The 21,027-nt window shown below is 30.0% G+C and overlaps 6 protein-coding genes across 8 annotated transcripts; 3 read left to right on the top strand and 3 right to left on the bottom strand.

Moving 5' to 3' along the window:
• On the top strand, nt 1-1,587 carry LOC130904026 (transcription factor Jun). Its single transcript, XM_057816525.1, has 3 exons — nt 1-198; nt 349-852; nt 1,016-1,587. The coding sequence occupies exons 2-3, from the start codon at nt 472-474 to the stop codon at nt 1,280-1,282; spliced, it is 648 nt and encodes a 215-aa protein (XP_057672508.1). The 5' UTR covers nt 1-198; nt 349-471; the 3' UTR covers nt 1,283-1,587.
• Nucleotides 1,588-2,456: 869 nt separating this feature from the next.
• LOC130904023 (S-adenosylmethionine mitochondrial carrier protein homolog) lies at nt 2,457-8,521 on the bottom strand. Of its 2 annotated transcripts, XM_057816521.1 has the most exons (8): nt 8,358-8,521; nt 7,926-8,218; nt 7,676-7,832; nt 7,288-7,397; nt 5,070-5,189; nt 4,710-4,869; nt 4,485-4,626; nt 2,457-4,430 (listed from the first exon to the last, which is right to left on the bottom strand). In XM_057816521.1, the coding sequence occupies exons 2-8, from the start codon at nt 7,974-7,976 to the stop codon at nt 4,307-4,309; spliced, it is 864 nt and encodes a 287-aa protein (XP_057672504.1). In that variant the 5' UTR covers nt 7,977-8,218; nt 8,358-8,521; the 3' UTR covers nt 2,457-4,306. The 2 variants fall into 2 exon arrangements, with proteins under 2 accessions (XP_057672504.1, XP_057672503.1); XM_057816520.1 differs by having other exon boundaries at nt 7,926-8,388.
• LOC130904020 (transmembrane protein 245) lies at nt 8,374-13,179 on the top strand. The gene is made up of 2 exons (XM_057816515.1): nt 8,374-9,195; nt 9,244-13,179. Exons 1-2 carry the CDS (start codon nt 8,502-8,504, stop codon nt 11,145-11,147), a joined length of 2,598 nt encoding a protein of 865 aa, XP_057672498.1. The 5' UTR covers nt 8,374-8,501; the 3' UTR covers nt 11,148-13,179.
• LOC130904022 (thymidylate synthase) lies at nt 13,169-14,811 on the bottom strand. The gene is made up of 3 exons (XM_057816519.1): nt 14,501-14,811; nt 13,683-14,442; nt 13,169-13,600 (listed from the first exon to the last, which is right to left on the bottom strand). The coding sequence occupies exons 1-3, from the start codon at nt 14,506-14,508 to the stop codon at nt 13,391-13,393; spliced, it is 978 nt and encodes a 325-aa protein (XP_057672502.1). The 5' UTR covers nt 14,509-14,811; the 3' UTR covers nt 13,169-13,390.
• Nucleotides 14,812-14,883: 72 nt separating this feature from the next.
• On the top strand, nt 14,884-19,906 carry LOC130904021 (protein RFT1 homolog). 2 transcript variants are annotated; one of them, XM_057816517.1, is made up of 10 exons: nt 14,884-15,217; nt 15,284-15,486; nt 15,539-15,728; nt 15,812-16,099; nt 16,150-16,325; nt 17,429-17,516; nt 17,672-17,925; nt 18,153-18,281; nt 19,517-19,637; nt 19,692-19,906. In XM_057816517.1, exons 1-10 carry the CDS (start codon nt 15,158-15,160, stop codon nt 19,848-19,850), a joined length of 1,668 nt encoding a protein of 555 aa, XP_057672500.1. In that variant the 5' UTR covers nt 14,884-15,157; the 3' UTR covers nt 19,851-19,906. The 2 variants fall into 2 exon arrangements, with proteins under 2 accessions (XP_057672500.1, XP_057672501.1); XM_057816518.1 differs by having other exon boundaries at nt 15,078-15,217; nt 15,539-15,683.
• Nucleotides 19,819-20,626, bottom strand: LOC130904024 (uncharacterized). The gene is made up of 3 exons (XM_057816522.1): nt 20,328-20,626; nt 20,214-20,275; nt 19,819-20,161 (listed from the first exon to the last, which is right to left on the bottom strand). Exons 1-3 carry the CDS (start codon nt 20,360-20,362, stop codon nt 19,983-19,985), a joined length of 276 nt encoding a protein of 91 aa, XP_057672505.1. The 5' UTR covers nt 20,363-20,626; the 3' UTR covers nt 19,819-19,982.
• Nucleotides 20,627-21,027: the final 401 nt, after the last annotated feature.

The following is a 21,027-nucleotide window of genomic DNA, read 5'->3' as shown; positions in this document are numbered from 1 at the left end:
TTTCGAGGTCAAAATTGTCACGAAGAATGACTAACTTATCGATGATGTCATATTAAATTTTACGCAGAAGTGGAAGAGTACAAACCCTGACAATAGCAGCAAAGCTTGTTTTCAGACAAAGAAAGAAGTTTAGATAATTAAATAATCATTGTTTTCAATACCAGTATTTTCAACCATTTAATTCTAGCAAGTTATTGAGTAAGTACTGTAAGATCTCGAATTTGTAGTTAATTACGTTGTAATTAATACCAATTGTAATCTATTAACACATATTTAACAAGAACGGACGAATATTATTATTACAGTCGCGTTTTTGTAATTAAATAAAAACTAATTTCTCTATTTCAGCATTGTATGGAAATATCTGATAATCTCTATTATAGTTTACTCACATTGGTCATTCTTCCTGTCTACTTGTTTTTTACTCTTTGGAGTTGGTTAGGTTGGGAATTATTTAAAAACAACTAGAATATGAGTCAGGAACAAAATACAACTTTTAAAAACATGAAGCGAAACCTCACTCTCGATTTGAATCAAAAGAAACTAAATTTACCAACCACTAGTGGCTTATTATCTTCTCCTGATTTAAATTTACTTAAAGTGGATACTCCTGAACTAGAAAGTATGATTTTGGCTAATGGTATTGGACAAACTCCTACACCTTCATTGTTATTTCCAAGAGCTGTTACAGCTGAGCAGGAGAAATTTGCTGGTGGATTTGTTGAAGCCCTGAGTCACTTGCATAACAGTAATTCACAACAAGGCTCAGATAGTAATAGCAGTACAATATACAATGACTCTTTTTTACCACACATTAAAGAAGAACCCCAAACAGTGCCTAGTCTCAATCAGGTATGATATTTTTGTTAATTTCATGCTTCTCTTAATTTAATTGCATCAAACTTTATAATTTAATGGTGTTTTTGTAAGGTCATAGGATGGAAATGTGTTCTAATGCGATGTTTTTTATTGAATTTTGGAGTATAATAAACACATGAATAAAAAATATTTTCAGTCTCCTCCAATGTCCCCTGTCAATATGGAATACCAAGAAAGGATCAAATTAGAAAGAAAGAGACAACGAAACCGCCTTGCAGCATCCAAGTGCAGATCCAGGAAGCTGGAAAGGATCTCAAAGTTAGAAGATAAAGTGAAGATTTTGAAAAGTGAAAATATCGAGCTTGGAAACATTGTTAACCAATTGAAGGAAACCGTAGGGCTTCTTAAACTCGAAGTTATAGAGCATAACAAAGCCGGTTGTCCTATTATCAACACATATTAATAAGTTATTGGAAAAGTGTTACCCGTTTAATGGTGCTAAGTGAAATTTATATTTTAATAGAATTTATACGTTTTCTATAAAAACTTCCACATTTATTGCTTGTATTCTTAGAACATTACAAATTTATATTTAAATGCCAGTTTCCTTTTATGCCAAAATAGGATTGCTTCAAGAGAAATCCACAGATGCATGTAAAAAAATTAACAACTATATATACAGGTGTGGATCCAAAAATTAGATTTAATACAATATATAATTTGTTAATTTATAATATAGTTAAAATATAGTTTTTGTATGATTAGTGTGTTTTTTACAGTTTTCTAACGTACAGGGTATATTAAGATGAGCCATTTTGAATGTACCTATGCGGAAATATGGATATTTTTCTATTTTTTCAAATTCTGTATACTGAAGTAGTTCCAGTTCTAACAGAAATATATCTCTGTTCTATATATTATAATTTCCAAGTTCAATTCAGATAAATTTTAACATAAAACCAATTTTTCGCAAATTTTCAAAGATTTAGGAAGCTTCATGGGTAATTCATAGAAATTCCATATTTGTATTTCCAAAAAATTGATTATTGAGAATATAAATAACTGAAATCCCTTAGACATATAATTAGTCATTGATCCTAAACAGGGTGTTCTATTAGAAAAAACCAAGTGGATATATATAACCAAAAGTCATAGAAAACTGAAAAGGACACCTCGGAAAAATCCTATGTGCATTTTCCCAAAATATTACTAATAGCTTCTGACAAATATTAACTCAGTGCATCATACTCAAGGTCATTTTGCATGTCATCTGCTTTATAAATCCTGCTCGAGTTAATCCTTTCAAGTAAGAAAGGCAGCCAAGAGACTAAGATTCGGCTGTCTTTTTAGTAGAATAGTCAGTAAGATTCATTGTTTTTTGCTAAAATGTTGATTTCCAGCTTTTAATTGTTAAAAAACTTTTATAATTGTCTAAACATTTTCTAATGTTCTGCTTGTAATTGGGACATCTTCACCTGTTCAAAGGACATCAGCTTTTGGTAGTTAGAAGTGAGCTAGTTATAAGGGCCTTTCAGAAGGCTACGTACATAAAGGTTCCTAACTACCCACAATACAACTATGAATAATCCTATAGTGCGAATTATATACTATGAAAGGGGTTGAAATGACAAAATTACTGCATATCAAAATCTATATTTGGTATAACAAAAATTTAAAAAGATGTAAACAACGTAATAAGGTTATCTATTCGAAATCACAGTATATTTGGGAAGGTGGAGAGGTATTCGTGGTACTTTGTTATTCTATATTAAAACAACTGAAGACCGAAGTCATCTCATAAACGTTTGTGGAGATATTTGAATTTTTTTTTCAAGTAATAACAAATAAATTTAATAAACAGTACAACAAATCAACATATATGAAAACATGTTCGAAAATTTGTTCCTATGCTACTCCCATGATGTATTCGATGGTTAATAGAACATTTACTGTATTCTCAAAACTTTGTCTCTACTAAATATCTGTAACTTTCACGCTTAAGGTTACTGAAGACTCTTTTACAAAAACTAAATATTGTGGATGTAAATGAACCAATCTGGTTACTAGTTACAAGATTCAGAAAAAAATTAACGGTGGTTATAACATAGGAACTAACCCTCGTACGTTAAATATTTTCAAATGAATATAATTTCAGGGAAACTGTATAAAACTCAAAACAAAGTAGATGAATTAGATATTTATCACAGATTATGATTATTAACCTATACATCCTGATCAGTGAGATGTTTTCGATATTCTATATCAAAATTATCAGTGGAAGAAAAGTGTACATAATCTCGTCGTGTCAAAAGTTATCAAGAAATTGGGATAAATCCTCGTTTCAATTTTCTAGAAAAGTTACTGAAAAAGTATAATTTAACACTAGCAAAAAATCATGTTATGTACAACTATAATAATATATGTTAAAGACTTTATGGTAAATTAATAACATATAAATAAGTTTTTGGCAGATGAATAACCTATAAGTAGGTTTTTGACGGATTAATAACCTATAAACTGGTTTTGACAAATAAATAACCTATAAATTGAGCAATCCAATGAGTTGTAAAAATCAGGTGATGTAAACAAATGCTTTTGTCGTAAGTTTCTGTTTGATTTTTGAAGTTATTTGTTGGATTTTAATCTACTACTCGAAGTATGATATGGCTTTGTTGTTTGGTGAGTGTAGTTAAGCTTAAGCGTTAAATATAATCTGAAAGAAAATTTATTGGAAACCGATGGAAGATGAGTAGGATTCTGAATAAAGCTTTTCTCATCTAATTCCACTTAGAACTTCAAGTTTGTCCTTGGACCTTTCAACTACCAATGGGTTATACCTTTGCAACTATAAAAATGTCTCACTCATGTGTGATAATCTTGAACGCAATAGTGGAAATTAATGTCCTGATGTGCTAAATAAAACTACAAAAATAATACTCAGTTTCCGCAGTATCAATTCCACTGAAACAAATCTAAAAGGTATCTGTGAAGTCCCTTAACATTATAAAATAAAACCAAACTACTAGAAAAAAGTCAAGAAAAGTTAACACGGGTAGATATGAGAAAGGCGATTGTTTACCCCACGGCCGTCATTTTGACAAATCAGCTGTTTTCTTATATTGTCCAATAAACTTTTGACAGATAAATAACTCGTAAATAAGTTTTTGACAGATAGATATCTAATAAATACGGGTTTTATAGTTTCACAGTGCACTCAATAATAAATAAATTCAACTTTCAAAACGTATAAAAATTCAAAACAATTTTTAGAAAACGAGAATTTGATAAAATAGGTTCATTTATACTTAAATGAAGCTATAGTCACGTTATTGTTGCTACCAAACATGGATAAAATCAAGAATTTTTTCAAATGTAGAAGAATTTGACACAAGATGCGAAAAAATGAGTGTTTTCTTTTTGTAATAACTTGAACATGGGTGTAGAAATAATTTAATTCATGCAGTTTCGTATTTTGATACCTTTCTATTTAGAACACCTCCTCGCCATCTATTAATTGAAGACAGGTACCTTTAGCGAAGTCGTAACTTCCAAAAAATATGCAACCGCCTAAAGTTATCCACATTACCCTAGGAACAAACCCGGCGAATAACCTACCAACAAAATAATCAAATTTTTAATATATCTCAGCAACAGAAAAAATTTACCCTTTAAATCCTTCAGTTGCATATACTTGAGCCAATATTCGTCTAACAGTCATGTCACCTGTTTTAATCTGTTTTCTATCTGCTAACATTATTCTTGTTTTGGCAACGTCCAAAGGGGTTGTTACAGCTGCAGAAAATCCGCCTAGACGAAAATTTGATTAAAAACTTTTTTTTAAATACCCTGTACCCAGTTAACCTCATTTCTTGTTATTTATATTCAATTACCTGCTATCGATCCACAAATGGCTACTTCCCATGATTCGAGCGGGATGTTATTTTTAAAATAAATTCTATAATTCTTCTTGAGTCCTTCTAAAACCGGAAATTGTATGATTGAAAACGGTATCTCTCTCATTATGGTTGAGCCAAAACCTCTATACAAGCCCTTAAATATCATCAAATGTTTTAATAAATTAAACAATGCTTCATATAAACATCAAAATCATGAAAAGTACCAGAAATTATTTTAAAAGGAGCACTAATTCTTCATTCCAGTTTTATCACAAACTAATGAGGGGAATTCTTGGTCTGTAACTGAGTTTGAACTCGATAAAAGTTTATATAAAGTTATAAAAAAAAACTTACTTTTACTATCCCTTCATGTTTATAGGCAGACAAGGCGATTTTTAGTGAGGATTTATTATTAGATTGTGTTTGTCTTCTTTGTTTAACTACTTCCATAGGAACTCTTATTAAACATGCCGTCTGAAATAATAATTGTTACGGAACCTTATAAACGATAATTTTACTATTTTTATTATATTGTCAACAATTTTAAGAACAAACTGGATGTATTATTACTTACACATTACTTCATAACTACCCTGTATAATATTGTAACGAAGCTAGATGAGTTATTCATCTTTCCCCTATAATTTGGCCTTTATCTATATGGCCTAATAGTCTAACATACAAGGTTAGTTCTGACCACAATTTGGTTTCGAAATAAATCAAATTTGATAAGTATATGATACTGAAAAACAACCTCAAAATATTCATATTCATAACCCTTCTAAAGATTCTATGTTGAAAAATATTTTGATTCATATTAAATAAGTGGTTTCACGGGGCCATGTAGCCTCCTTGATTGGTTTGGAACTAGTGCCATAAAATATTTACCTCGAAGTTCTTTGCACTTTAAAAAATACTATTCAACAAGTGATAATATGGGATAGGGTTTTTTGCTATAATGCCCGATTTGAATATCTAAACAATGTTTAGTTTCAACGCTGCATACATTTAAGATGGCGCTTCCGTCGAAATTATACCACATGACCTCAAAGCCAGTGTCAACATGAAATTGCTCCTTAAGAATTAAAGTGTGAACGTGTTTCTTGTTTGGAATTTGGACATTTAAAAATAGGGATATGACGTGTATGGGGGGGTTTGGATTGGCCATATAGCGGCACATGATAGATGGAAAAAGAAAAGAAACTTACACCTTAAGAATTGAAGTGTAATTTTTTTCTTGCCTGGAAACCGGACATTTAAAAATGGCGATATGACGTATATAGGTGGTTAGGGTTGACAATGATTTCTTTCAACAAATAATATATATTATGAAACATCACTTACAAAGGGTAATTTACTTATAAGATTTGGGTTTTTTTATTTCTGTAACACCTGATATATTTTAATTGTTTAAATACAATGAAAACATGATCAAATAACTTATCATTTAAAAAGTAACTTTTTGTTCTACTTTTTGATTTAATCATTTAATGAAAAGATAAAATGATAATTTTTTATTAGCTATTCAAAGACTAATCTTAAAAAGCAAATTCCGATAAAAAAATATGCCTAGAGAAACATTTCGATCACAAAGTGTGATTCTATTTAGGGTCTTTTCAACAAGTTAGATGATAGAAATAGAGAAAACAAGAATCAATAAAAAAAGATGAACAAGAGACAGTTGAATTTATATGGACGGTATGGACATGCCATGAGAATGGTGATGCTAAGCAGGACTTTCCACCACCCCCTGTCAATCTGATAGGTCTTCAACATATTTTGTGTTGCGGATTCGCGCGTAGACTCCTTCCTCACCCCTGAGTTCTAAGGGAGATTCGAGAGGTCTTAGATAGAAAAAAATAATGAAGACTGAAAATACAATTAGGTAAAGGAGGGTAGTGATGAAATGAGTTCAAGAGGGATATTGGAAATTTCATCTGATACATGTGAAGGTGAAAAGAAAAGAAAACATGAGCTAGCTGCATGTTTCCTGTGAGGAGACATCGCTGCTACATTCAAAACGCTATTTTTTTGTAAATATGGGCTAAAAACGGTTATAGGGTCTTTGGAAGCGACTATACCAAATTTTAAAAGTCTATTTTGTTACTATAATCTTTAAAGTTTTCATAAATATACATGTAAATGCTATTAATTTAATTGTTTTTTTAAGTAAAGTTGGTAAAGAAACCTTTAAAATAATATATATACAAAAGAAAAGTTCTAAACTAGGAGTATAATCAAAAAATGACATGAGCTGGTAGATAACATATATCTTAACAATACATAGTATTTAAATCAATGTATATTTAGCTATACGTGTGATAATACATGCGTTAACGATAAATTAGTTCCTTTTTCAGTTTCATAATCAAAATTCGCGATAAAAACTAATACTGTTTAATAGCTATAAATTTGAACTTGAAAACTACAATTTTATTCAAGATTATTTTCCTACCATATGGATTCAAAATCTAAATATAAGATTAGCTAATTGTGTATAAAATAGCTTATAAATTTATATATTAAAAAAATCCTAGTTTATCACAGAAAATAATATTTATATTGTACTCACCACTTCAGCAAGAGCTGCACCAAACATGTGAACTCCTGGAGCTGCATAATTCGGAACTAAACTTTCTGAGTAATATTTTACTGTTTCATATGTTAAAAAAAACAGAGCAGCTGAAAAACATGATCCATTTATGTTGGTTATAAAATAATTTTTTTATTCAATAATCAAATCTGATCATGCATTTTCAAATATATGAACTACAATAAAACAACAAATATATGCAAATAAATTTCGCGATTTATCTAATGTATTCCAATTATTTGAAATGGAATGAATCAATATTTAACCTATAACATTTCAATTCAATATAAAGGTTAACAAGAATATTGAGAACTAAAAATATATGAAACAAACTGTTATTAAGACGAAAAAAATAAAAATTGCGCACCTTGAGGAGCACTTCCAATAGCCTGAGGTCCAATACCCTTGTAAATTCCCTTAAAACCACCAGCTCTTTGAAAACCCTGTTGAGCCTGTAACCTAGTTTTTATAGTATCTAAAGGAAATAACACCATATCAACAACCAATCCCGCAACACCTCCTCCCTACATTACAAAAAAAATAGAAAAACAAAAATAACATTGAAAAAATAGGTTAAAGTGACTACGTGCCATTTAATATTTTAGATATTTACTTACCACGAAGGAGGCGAAGTATAATTTTTTTTCATCCTTTGGAACAATATCCATTTTAATTTATTTTCAAATAAAATATTATGGTTTCATTTATAAAAAAATATGTTTTCCTAATTTTACTCCGTATAACATGATGCTTCTTTTTTGCCTTAGTGAGCAGCAGCAATGTAAACGTATATCTACAGTAAGTATAACTACTTACATGCGGACAATATAAGAAATAAATATTAAAGTATTATTCAAACATTTAACTTCCTTTCCGTTCCCCTCTCTTAAATTTTTTATCAAAATGTGTTCTAAAAATGGTGAAATAATTATGTAATTAATTCTTAATTTAAACTTGTAGTTGAATAGATAACGAAAGAGCGTGTCTTAAAGAAAATTAATATTAGGATGTATATAAAAATTAAATAATAACTTTAAAAATCTACTCACACACTACCAACTTAACAATCGTGATTATGACAGTCGTGACTGACAGTAAATAAAAAGATGTAAACTAGGTCAACAGAAAGAAATAAACAAACGTTGATCAATTTTGATCAATTCTAGTCGGAGTTTAGTAATAAATAATATAAAATGGATCACCGTTCAGGATTAGTAAATATTTTCAGTGCAATTAGAAGTCTACCACAGGGTCATGATAAGCCAGTTAAACAAGCTCTCTATAATACTGTGGCTCTTTTTTTGTTAATTGTATGTTGTGCTGCAGGATGTGCGTTATACATAATATTCCAGTCTTTTGTGAAACCGTTAATGTGGGCTTTATTAGTTGGATCAACCCTACATCCGTTAAAACGTTCTTTAAGGGATAGATTTCAAACTTGGTTTCAGAATTTGGAAATTAACAACACTCCTATCGTTTTTGGAGTTATTTTAGTACCAGTGAATATTGTGAACGATATTTCAGATTTTATCGGAAAACATTTATGGAAACGATTAAAGTTGATAATAGTTATTGGCATAATAGTACCTATAATTCTTCTTATTTACCACTATACTCCGAAAATTATAGTTAAAATATTATGGCGATTTGTACTTCTTACATTTAGAACAATCAATTGTTTCATAGATGCGTCATCAATATGGATAGTAGGGCTTATTTTGATCGCATACATTTCTATGGTATTTCTTCTTTGGAGATGTGACAATAATAAAAAGTTTCATTACTCTTCCATAGTTATTTGGATCTTCGGTTCCAGTTGTTTGGCCAAACAATTTGGCTACTACCAATTACCCGTTTTTATATTATTACAGATAGTCATTTTTGGAGGTTAGTATATCGTTGATTTTATAATTATTTTTAATTTGCAATTTTTAGGTTTTATATCTGAAGTTTATGAACATTATAAAACAATGAAAGAAAGTGGTCAGCCTATAACGTTACCTGAATCTTTATCTCAAGTTTTTCACGAGAGTCACGTAATTGAGGAAGAAATCATTGATAGTGGTAAAGAAGATGTAGAAGAAGATGATATTGTTACATTACCTGAAGAAAAGAAAGAGGAAATGAAGAGTATTAAAGATAAGTCTAAAGATCCTCTATCTTTAGATCTTTTTGAAAGTACAAATCCTATAATCAATCAAAAACCAAAACTTTTAAAAAGGTCTTTATCTCAACCTTACTTTTCTTCTAAAATTATTGGAGATTCTGCTTTAAGATTTGGGAAAAAAATTTCCTATTCCCATACAAGTTTGATAGATACTGAAAGTTGCAGTAGTACTTTTTATCTAATTACAGTAATGTGGGCTTGTATAGTGATGTTTTTCTGGAAAAATCTTATGTTTCTTCTACTTCTTCCATTTCCTATTTTATATTACATTATTAAGCACTTGGGTTATTATATTGGTCTGTGGAGTTACCTATATGAAAAAGTCTGTGATATTTTTGAAAAAATAGCATCTTGGTGTCACGAGAGACACGATGCTTTAGTACCTGTGCCTATAAGAGGCTTATACAACATCATTCACAAACTGAATTCGTTTCTAAAAAATGCTGTGAAGAATGGTATAGATACAGTAGCAAGTTGTGTTGTGATTTTTGGTTTAATCATTTTTCTAATTTGCACATCGGTTTTTATAGCTTTTCAAATATACGCTGAAGCTATAATGCTTGTTGAAATGACCGGGTCTCTTATAAACCAAACTATAGTTCATAATCCAGAAATAAAACAATTGTTACCTCCTTCTTATTATAACGTTGACGCATTTTTAGATAACACTTATAAATACGGAAGAGAAGGGATTTCGCATATTGTGAAAGGTTCAATGTCAAATGTCGACAGTACCGAATCGAAGCAATTAGAAAAACAAATTTTGGAATTATGGGATAGAGTGTATCAAAATTGGATGTCCTCTAACGATACACACGGTCCTAAAGTGACTGATGAAGCCGTTATACTAACTTGGAATGATTTTATTGAAAACTTACAAAAATCACCAGAGATGTTCAATATAAATGGTTTAATCGAATTCGGGCAACAAAATATTGGTACTTTGATGTCTTTATTAGAATCCGTTCTTGGTATTTTGAAAGGAAATATTAGTTTGATCTTCGGATCGTTTACCACTTTAATTACTGTGATACTAGAAGGGGGTACTGCAGTAATAAACTTTTCTATAAGTTTGGTAGTCTTTTTCACAGCTTTGTTTTATTTGTTACATTCTAGCGGTGATCATTACAAACCTGTTGAATTGTTAACAAACTTTTCACCAAGCGGTATGCGTTTGGGACATGCTCTAGAAGGTGCAATTATAGGAGTCTTTTCGGCTACTTTTAAAATGACCGCTTTCTATGGAATGTGGACTTGGTTTATCCACAATTTATTTGGAATTAAAATTGTTTATTTACCCACGGTTTTTGCCGCTATTTTAGGCGCTGTACCGTTTCTCGGTACCTATTGGGCGGGCGTTCCGGCTATACTAAATCTTTGGTTAGCTCAAGACCGTGGTATAGAAGCTATAATATTTGCAGTGTTTCAAGTTCTTCCCACTTCCGTAGTCGATACAACTATATATAAAGAAATCAAAGGTGGTGGTCATCCCTATCTAACAGGTCTAGCTATAGCTGGTGGTATAATCTCTTTAGGTATAGAAGGAGCTATTATAGGACCGATGTTGTTGTGTGGACTTTATGTTGCTATAGATCTGTCTTCTACGTTGTTTAAAGAAACGCCATCGGAAGAAGTTATTAATTTGAGGTTAAGACAGTTGCAGAATACTTGATGGTTTCCTTTCCAGCTTGGTTTTTATTAAAACATTTTGCACTCGCTTTTTGAACGGAGCACAGTTGTTAACATTTAGATTGATTCGTTTTATGTTAGGTCGAGAATTTAACACGTTGACTGCCGTAATAATTACATATTTAAAATAAAAGTCTATATAACAGTTTTTATTCATTTAATGTCGTTGATTTTGTTCTCAAAATAATTGGAATTATTCACAATAATTGAAATCATTCAAAACAAATTAATAACTACAGGAAATTCTGGATTCGCTGGAAATTTGTTGTGCCACTTTTTTTTATACGATATTAAAGTTTCTACAAATTATAAGCCTAATTGAGTACAAGAATTCTTAAAGAAACTAAATTTGAGTATATATTTGCAAAATAAAAGAACTTCTAGTATTTTTTATGTTTAGACTATGAAAAATTTATGCATCAAAACACTATCAACCGAAATATGATTTTATCTATGAAATTAGAAGAATTCCATCTGACATTTCACTATTTCTTCTTCTCTAAAATTATTTATGGCCTTTCTAAAGTCAAATTATTGGGATTTTACCTAATCCACTATTTCCGATCATTCATCTTCTGTATTGTTTTCCCCCTTCCTTTTTTTGGGTCTTTCTTTTCATATTTCTCTTTAGTTTCTGTCAATACTTATATTAGGCTTTGAACATTCGAAAAATTTGCTTTTAGAGAATCTGATTACTTCTACATTCTATTATTTCCCATTAATATAATTAAATAGATCAAATTTATGCGCAGAGCTAACTGAAGCGTTTGGAGAAGAGAGAGAACAATACACCATATAGAAATATTACATATACATAGCTTTGTTTGCAGATCAAATTCCGAATCATTTTAGGACCGATCGCATGCGCACTTTCAAAATTGTCGTTACAACGGGGGTGGAGTCATCGACTCGTGAAGGACAATTTTAATAGTGCGCATGCGATCGGTCCTAAACCAATTCCGAATTTGATCCGCAAACAAAGCTTATATTTTGTGTAAACTAATTTACTCTCATCCAGGAACTCCTTTTAAAGAAAGTGATGCCTTTTCAGGATGGTGCTGGTAAATTATTTTTTAAGTAAGTCTCGAAAAAATTGCTTTCAGCACACCCTGAAATACCTAATCACAGAAAAAAAAATGACATTATTTTCAATCTTATAATTTCCTATTTTCATAGATTTTATGAACAACCTTGTATAACCGTGTATAAAAATTAAAGTTCGGCATTAAGTTTCCAATTTGACTCTTTGTATATTTAAGTAGAATGATCTGAAGCAAATAATTGAGATGTAAAATGAATTTCACATATTTGTGTATTATTTTGTTAACTGATGATAAAAGATTTTTATGTAACCCTTTGAATTTTGGCTTTTATTGAAATTTTTATATTAAATTTGAATATATTCGATTCTATTATATTCAAATTTAAGTCCATTTAATTGCACATATGATAAGTTGTTGCAGTGGCGTAGCGTGGATGTTAGTCATAAAAAACCCTCCCCCATGCGATACTGTCAAAAATCATACCAATATTTGGCATTTGAGACACAAGCAAAAATCAATTCATTCAACTTTTTTTGCTTTTTTATCAAGTTTTATGTTTATCTAAATATTCCATACATGTATGTATAGTTTCTACAAGTAGAAGCTGCTCCGACTAAGGAAGACAGAATGGTAACTATTTCTCTATCCTCCGAGGTTATACGCATTCTGAACCATGCGCACTATAAAGTACCACAAACTAGAAAGTGAATATTGTCGGCATTGTAACGTAGGGACGTTGTTTCCCATACCTTTTTATTTTCGGTTTTCTCCGACATGTAACAAAGTTTGGATGGAAAAATTCCAATGATATACCACTGCGTTGTTAACATATTTACTTGTTTTTTTTTGAATACTTTTTTATACTTATTTATTATATAAACAGTTGCTTTATTAATTAAAATATATTTGTTTTGTTGCTTTGAAACCATCTGAAAAAATGCTTGATTTCGAAAAATAAAAATTTAGAAAATTGTACAGATTTTTATTAAATAAAAAATGAACCTGACAAAATATAAATTTTATAAAATGTGATGGCTTGAATAAATCAATAAATAAAAAACACCTTGAGTACCTAGATTGCAATATAGCAATTTTGCATAGAAAAATAAAACATTTTTTTTTGGATTTCAATCCTTTATCCACTCAATCAGTACATTCTGTAAAAAGTACAAAAACGAAACATTCAAACTGCCATTGGCATATTTAATTTTGGATGAGGATTATATCCAATTAATTCAAAATCTTCAGCAGTAAAGTCTTCAATATTTTCTACTTTTCTAGTAATACGTAATTTAGGGAAAGGCTTCGGTTCCCTTGTGATTTGTTCTTTCAAAGTTTCAATGTGATTTAAATAGATATGACTGTCTCCTAAAGTGTGAATAAAATCTCCAGGCTGAAAGGAATTTAGATAAATTAATAAATTCATCATCATTATTTATAACTATTATATCAACTGTGAAGAGATACAAACTTACTTTTAAACCAGTGATGTGAGCAATCATGTAAGTGAGTAAAGCATAGCTGGCAATATTGAATGGCACTCCTAACCCCATGTCAGCAGATCTTTGATAAAGTTGACAAGAAAGCTCTTCATTAGCTACGAAGAATTGTACTAAACAATGACAAGGTGGTAATGCCATCTCTGGAATATCTATAGGGTTCCATGCGCACATAATAATACGCCTATCATAAGGTCTAGTTTTAATTGTATTTATTACATGAGCTAATTGATCAATTCCTTTGTTTGTGTAATCTGCATGCATTCCTTTGTATTCAGCTCCAAAATGCCTCCATTGAAATCCATATATAGGTCCTAGATCTCCAACTTCTCTATCTTTAAGACCTATATTATCTAAAAACTCTCTTGTGCTGTTTGCATCCCAGATATGTACGTTTTTCTCACTTAATTCAAAGGCGTTTGTACTTCCTTTGATAAACCATAGTAATTCTTCAACTACCCCACGCCAGAATACTCGTTTTGTGGTTAATAGAGGGAAAGAATCTCGAAGATTATATCTCATTTGTGCTCCAAATATTGAAAAAGTGCCAACACCTGTACGGTCAATTCTCTTACTACCACTTGTCATAATATTACGAATGTGATCTAAATATTGGTATTCCTCATGCTTTTTAATATTGTTGGATTCTTTAGAAACTGTATGATCACCATATCCATTGGGTTTGTCAAGGGTTATTTCAATGGTTACTTTTTCACCATTTTTCGTAGTTATAATACTAAAAATAAAGCAAAATTATCAAGAAATTCAGTGTAAATACAGAAAACTAATATTACCCAGACATTATACAACTATAATTTTCTCACAAAATTTAAAAAAACTATTTATTTATCTAAAAATTAAGTACAAATTACTAATAACTTTTTCACAACTGACAGTTACTAGCACATTTCCCGCCTAACGAGTATATAATCTTTGCCCAACGACTTAGAAAGGGCGCGCGAATTATTACTTGACACATAATTTTTGACAATTTTTTATTCACGCAATTAACAAACAAGATAATTTTCTACTTTTCTTATTTCGATAAACGATATTATAAAAATATAAATTGATGGATAATACATACTACATAAAATTTAAATTTAGTTTGAAAAAAAAATAGATAATTCTACCAATGAGAACAATTCAATTCATGCGAGCATAGCCGATCAAAAATAGATCATTTAATTCTCGTATTTGTTGTATAAGACCATTTATTAATTTTTTTCGTTGTTTTTTACATCATTTTAATAATTATATTGAATTTTACGGCACATTATTTAAAAAAATATGTGTATCTGACATCAATACATTTTGAGGTAAATCATTTAGTTATCTTGTGTTCTGAAAGAAGAAGAATAGAATCCTAGATATTTTTGTCTATTATTATTTACTTCATATGTATTGATTTGTTATCTCTAAAATGATTTAAATTAAAAAAATTATTTAAAATGGCAAGAAACATACTGAAAAGTAGCATTGAAAATGCTTCTTTTAGCATAGTATTTCAGGTATTCATTTAATTACTAATTGTTATTTCAAATAATTATTTAATTGTTAATAACATTTTATTTCAGGTGTTATTTCGATGTATAACTTTTATTTTGAATGCTTATATAATAAGAACTGTTGGTCAAGAAGTCCTGGGTATTATGAACGTCAGGTTACTTCTTTTAGAATCAACAATATTATTTTTATCCAAAGAACCGATTTTAAAAGCTTGTTTAACTAATACAAGCACAATAAATTGGGCCCAAGTTATCAATCAAATATGGTTATCGTAAGTACCGCATCGAAATTTTTAAAAATTGAATAATTATTTTTGGTTTCAGTGTTCCCTTATCGAGTGTGATTAATATAACATTAGTTTATGTGTGGATAAACATTTTGACACCTACAGATGATAAATACCAACATCAGTATGAGTTAGGTTGTTATGCAGTGGCTTTATCTTGTATAGTAGAACAAGTGTCTCAGGTTGTTGTCCTTGTTGCTCAAAATTTTTGTTTTGTCAGGTTAAAAGTAGGTATATGTATATAGAAATATTCAAAAATACAATCTCAAAAAAATAATATGTAAACACTAATACTATTATTTTTTTCTAGGTTGTTATTGACACACTTTATGTAGTAAGTCGAACAATTATTTTTGTTTATTATGTTGAAACAGAGCCGGAATATCCTATAAATGCTTTTTCTATTGCGCAAATTGTTTCATCTGTTATTTTATGTCTTTCTTATTATGGTTTCTTTCTTTGGTACATTCCAGCTTTAAATAAAGTAAAGGAAATCAAGAAAAAAGAGAAAAATGCAGAAAAGAATATTTTTTCTGATATGACAGATTTTCCTTTTACATCTTTCATACAACTCTTTCCAGGAATAATGGAAAATAAGGTAAACATCTTGTATTTTTGATATACAAAATTTTTAGATTTTTTCAATAGGAAGCTATGTTGGATTCAAAATTGTGTGTATTAACAATGAGTTTTATAAAACAATCAGTAGTGAAGCAGGTGTTAACTGAAGGGGAAAGGTATGTCATGACAGTATCTCCAGTTTTAACATTCAGTCAACAGTCTGTGTATGATATTGTAAATAATTTAGGAAGCTTGGCTGCTAGGTAAGTAACATTACATATTATTAAAAATCAGACTTAATTTCAGAAGATACAGTCTCAAAAAAACAATAAGGAATTCATATGAACTTATGTTGTATAATCACTTCTAAAATTATGAAAATAAATTAGTCAACCCTTTAACTTAATTTCAATTCTACTTTGCCCCTAACCATCAATGCTTTTTGAAATTGGACTTTGTTGGTCCATGTTATGATGGTCCCATAACACATCTCATTCTAATTGACTGTATGGACCATTGAACTATGGTTACCATGTAACTGGTATTAGCAGATCTAGAGGATAATTTTTGTTTGGGCCTCGAAATTTGTATAATATGTGAACCCTGGGTTAAAACCAAATGGAGTTCCAATTTTCGAAAATTTTTCATATTTGGTACAAATAAAACTGGAAGTATATTTTACTGTAGTGGAAACATTACAGTAACATTTTTTGTTTTATTCTGAGCTGCGTTTCTTCCATCTCTTTGGGATATTATCTTAAAAGTTAGAAAACGCCTTATTATATCATTTGATCCAGTTTATTTTTTGTAAATAATGTAAAGATTACTCTACAAAATATTTTTTAAAATCAGTAATGGGCAGATCCTCATTACAACTTTCGTTGTGAATAATACGTGGATTTACTACTGCAGTTGTAAGCTAGTTTTCTGTACCACTTTAATGATGTTCATAAATGATTGTTGTAGTTTTCTATCTGATCAGAAATATCAACAGCTCTTTTACCTTTATTACAATCTAAAACCATTTTTGGTTTTACCTTAGCTCTTCCTCCATATCTCATTGCTTGGTCACGATGGAACCAAAAGTGATGGCATTTGAATCGTACCTAGACCACGGTGGGTTCATTGGCCTGTCATCAAATATATTTAAACAAAATGAACTCGGTCCATTTAGGAAATTTTATAAATTGGGCATGGCGCTTAACTTGTTGAAAAATAACTCATTAATTCCATTAGTATTAATTTTTTATAAAATGTTTTCACCTTTTCCGCTAATTTAATTAAATTTTAAATAATTAAAAAGTTGATTGTTTTTAAATATCACTTTTCGAGGAGGAGATTCCAGGTTGATATTGTAGCATTTCAGGTTCATTTTCCGACCGATTGAAGAGTCTGCATATTTTTATTTTACCCAGATGATCAAAAGAGATGAGATATTAACAAAACAGAATAAAGTAAGACTTACTTTTATATATTCGGTTCAGAACTTTTCAACAATTCTGTGTAATTTAATATTTAACTTATCTCAATAATCTTTACTAAAAATAATCCTAATTTATCTTTTTAAATTCATGATATTTGTGCTAATCACAATTATTATAAATTTTAGAAACAAGTCGCCGAGTCAGCCGAAGTATTGAGTCAATTATGTAAAATAGTAGTAACTATCGGTCTTGTAGTTGTTACATTTGGTCAAGCCTACAGTTATTCATTTTTATACCTGTATGGAGGGCAGAAATTGGTAGAAAATAATTTATCGGTAGTATTACTGAGATTTCATAGCTTCGCAATAGTACTTCTTGCTATAAATGGAGTCACGGAGGGATATGTATTTGCCACAATGAATAATCAACAATTAGATAGGTAATGTGCCACTTACGGTTGTCAAATATTTACAAAAGTATTTTTCCAACAATCTAAAAGAAAAAATTGATATTTCATACAACAAACTACCACAGAAAGTTGTTCGCTAGTTCATGGGAAGAAGTTGTATGAGTTATTTGTAGGTCGTGGTAAAATTTAGTGCATAAACTAAATATTTCATACTTTTCCCACTCATATGAAATATAAGTTGCAAATTTTTGTCATAGGTATAATTATTTAATGGTGATATTTTCTGTGATGTTTTTGTTGATATCCTACATACTTACCTATATATTTGGACCTGTAGGATTCATTTTGGCGAACTGCATTAATATGACTGCTAGAATAGTGCATAGGTAAGTAAATTTCTAAAACTTTGATATACTATCACAATATCAATAATAATTAAATTGTCTAGTCCTTTGAGTTTTGTATAAATAAATGGTTTAAAAAATCATACAGTGTAATATTTCAAGTGTTAGTAAATCAAGGATCTTTTCATAATAAATAAAATTTGTTTAAATCAGTGGTGGTATCAACTAATATTGCAAGTTTTAGAACTAATATTATCAATTCAATTACATAACTTAACCCTTGAGTACCTAGAGTATTAACATTCGCTTACATGTCTTATTGCATTCTCAATATTAAACCACTTGCGTATGATTATAAAAATAAAAGAATATTTATCAGATATAATATAAAATAAGATTCCACACAACAAGTAAATCCAAAAGTTTTATTCTACTGTACACTAAATCTAATTAATAGTAAAGGTTGATATACTGATAAGGGAAAATGGTGCTTCAAATAGAAACACAAAAAGTAAAAAACTTTATTGAGGGCTGGAAATGTTTTAAAATAAGCTATAAAATGGAAAAGATAGGAAGGTGGTTAGCTAGTTCACTAAGTTTCTAAATCTTGCACAAAATAAATGGACCTCAGACCAATCTATAGGTTGTTTGTACATTAACAAACTTTCAATATATTTTTTTCTTCGAATCTCACAAATAAAATGGTTTCAAATGTGACAATTCTCGCTTTTTCTGTGTTTAGTAAAATATGTACGTGCATATAGAGTATTTTTAAATTATTTGCTGGTCCTAGGAAATGACTGAGACCTCCACTTTAGGCTATATTTAGCTCTATACATTGGACACAAAAAAATCAAACCTCTGCACTAGATTTGACAACTTTAATTGTAATTTGAAATATGAATCTTCTTTATTCATATTCATATATTCCATCTATTGATCTGATTTACTTACATTCTGAATATAGCACTACTATAGAACTTTGATTCCTAATACCCTAAGGGATCCCTTTTAAGGTTTAATATAATACTTAATGCAGTTACTTCTGTTGTCGAAACTAAACTGGGCCTATGTTTATGCATGTTATTTCGATCACATAAATCAAAGTGCTATTGCCAGGTATTTTTAGTTATGAAAATATTAAATAAAAACATTCATCTTGGGCCCAGAAATGAGTATTCATTGGTTAATTTATTAATATCTAATTTCTTCATTGTTAAGAAACACTTCGCCTTTATGTATTATTATATGTAAAAAGAGGTTTTCATGCATTTTAGTTTAAACTATATTCACAAGCAATTCCAGGATACTGAATTCACACCATTAGATGGGCTGATTCCTGGTAAAAAGTTTCTCATTACTTTAGTTTTGTCAGGAATTGTGACTATATTATCAGAGGTAAGTTTCATCCATATTATTTTGCCATTATTGTATATCGTGTCTTTATTTTAGATTTATCTATTAGAAAAATCAATTTTCATACACATTGGAGCAGGTGCAGTGTTCTTTTTAATCACAGTTTCCATTTGGGCATTAGATAACATGACGTTATTAAGGTTGGGCTTAGAAAAGTACAAAAGCAGGAAAAGTTCATTTGTTAAACAAGATTAGTAATTTTAAATAAAAATGTTGATATTTTTATAAAGTAATATACTTTTGTTGCCTAATTTGTACTTAATTTTTTAAATATAAGGTGTATACAGTAATATCAATGATATTAGTAGGAAGTTTAATAATTTATAATTAATTTTGTAAGTTCTTGAAAATAGCTCCAGTTATCGTCCCAATTCTTTGTATTGTACAGGAGCGATTGTCATTTTCGAAATGTATGATAGGAGGTTTGCTATTTGGTTCTAGTTTCAAAGATTCTTCTGCAATTGCACCAATAATACCTGCCGTGGTAGTTGAAGTTTCACCCTTGTCTATAAAAACGTTTCATAATACACATGAAGTAAAAACAAAGAAATTACTCACTCCCTAAACAAAGTCCATGTTCATCGGCTAAAACGCATCCATAAACTCCAGGAGTATTTATTCTAAAATAAAAATGAATTATATAATGATATATATCACATAATCAAAACTTACAACTCCTCCAGGACATGTTCTAAATTTTTATCCATTTTTATCAAAAAACTGTTGACAAATTGAAAGAATGACAATAATACAGTTTTGGTTCCTAGTCAGTGTAGGGTAAGCTAGTTTCAAAATTGTGGTCGCAAGTCGCTCAGTTCTGAATTTTCAATTACGGTTCCGTGCTCACGGATCACATCGTTTTCGTTCACGGTAAATCAACATCCTGAATTAGTTCGTAATTACACCGATCATAACTTGCTTACCAACTAATTCTAAATTGATCCACAAAAAAAGGTATTAAGGTACATTTGAAATGCAATTTGCGGGCGAAGTGGCACAGCACATACCGAACGGTATGTTCTGTGACACGCACTTTGACGTAAAATTAGTACCCATTTATCTAGAACTTTGTCAATGAGTTTACGAACAGTGGTCGTAAACAAACTCAATACGTTCTGAAGCGGACATCATGCTTCGAAGCGCTTTTAATTTATACTAGGTAGAGGTAGCGGAAGTGAAAATTATTAACTCGAATGTGTAGTGTGCTCGAACGTCAAGTTGTAATTACTATGTCTATGGTTGTAATCCTTCATAGAAGAAAAATCAATGAATTCGTTTATAATAAGGGTAATAAATTGAATCCGCATGAATTACTCTCTATAATTTCGTTTTAATTTGATATATATAAGCATATAAATGTTCTTGATTCTAG

The sequence above is a fragment of the Diorhabda carinulata genome, chromosome 2 (genome assembly GCF_026250575.1).
Source record: "Diorhabda carinulata isolate Delta chromosome 2, icDioCari1.1, whole genome shotgun sequence".
In the NCBI taxonomy this organism is placed as follows: domain Eukaryota; kingdom Metazoa; phylum Arthropoda; class Insecta; order Coleoptera; family Chrysomelidae; genus Diorhabda; species Diorhabda carinulata.
This window is presented reverse-complemented; position numbering and strand designations above follow the sequence as displayed.

Excerpts from the sequence above, each read along its gene's own strand:
- LOC130904022 (XM_057816519.1), bottom strand. Across the intron at positions 13,601-13,682 it reads CTCACATCACTGGTTTAAAA|CCTGGAGATTTTATTCACAC; the intron begins GTAAGTTTGTAT and ends AATTCCTTTCAG.
- LOC130904021 (XM_057816517.1), top strand. The coding sequence starts at position 15,158 with ATGGCAAGAAACATACTGAAAAGTAGCATTGAAAATGCTTCTTTTAGC. Across the intron at positions 15,487-15,538 it reads ATCAATCAAATATGGTTATC|TGTTCCCTTATCGAGTGTGA; the intron begins GTAAGTACCGCA and ends TTTTGGTTTCAG. Across the intron at positions 16,326-17,428 it reads TTAGGAAGCTTGGCTGCTAG|GTTCATTTTCCGACCGATTG; the intron begins GTAAGTAACATT and ends GTAGCATTTCAG.
- LOC130904024 (XM_057816522.1), bottom strand. The coding sequence starts at position 20,362 with ATGGATAAAAATTTAGAACATGTCCTGGAGGAGTT. Across the intron at positions 20,276-20,327 it reads GAACATGTCCTGGAGGAGTT|AATAAATACTCCTGGAGTTT; the intron begins GTAAGTTTTGAT and ends TTTTTATTTTAG. Across the intron at positions 20,162-20,213 it reads ACATGGACTTTGTTTAGGGA|ACAAGGGTGAAACTTCAACT; the intron begins GTGAGTAATTTC and ends ACGTTTTTATAG.
- LOC130904020 (XM_057816515.1), top strand. The coding sequence starts at position 8,502 with ATGGATCACCGTTCAGGATTAGTAAATATTTTCAGTGCAATTAGAAGT. Across the intron at positions 9,196-9,243 it reads ACAGATAGTCATTTTTGGAG|GTTTTATATCTGAAGTTTAT; the intron begins GTTAGTATATCG and ends TGCAATTTTTAG.
- LOC130904026 (XM_057816525.1), top strand. The coding sequence starts at position 472 with ATGAGTCAGGAACAAAATACAACTTTTAAAAACATGAAGCGAAACCTC. Across the intron at positions 853-1,015 it reads CAGTGCCTAGTCTCAATCAG|TCTCCTCCAATGTCCCCTGT; the intron begins GTATGATATTTT and ends AAATATTTTCAG.
- LOC130904023 (XM_057816521.1), bottom strand. The coding sequence starts at position 7,976 with ATGGATATTGTTCCAAAGGATGAAAAAAAATTATACTTCGCCTCCTTC. Across the intron at positions 7,833-7,925 it reads TATACTTCGCCTCCTTCGTG|GGAGGAGGTGTTGCGGGATT; the intron begins GTAAGTAAATAT and ends TTTGTAATGTAG. Across the intron at positions 4,870-5,069 it reads AACATGAAGGGATAGTAAAA|GGCTTGTATAGAGGTTTTGG; the intron begins GTAAGTTTTTTT and ends ATGATATTTAAG.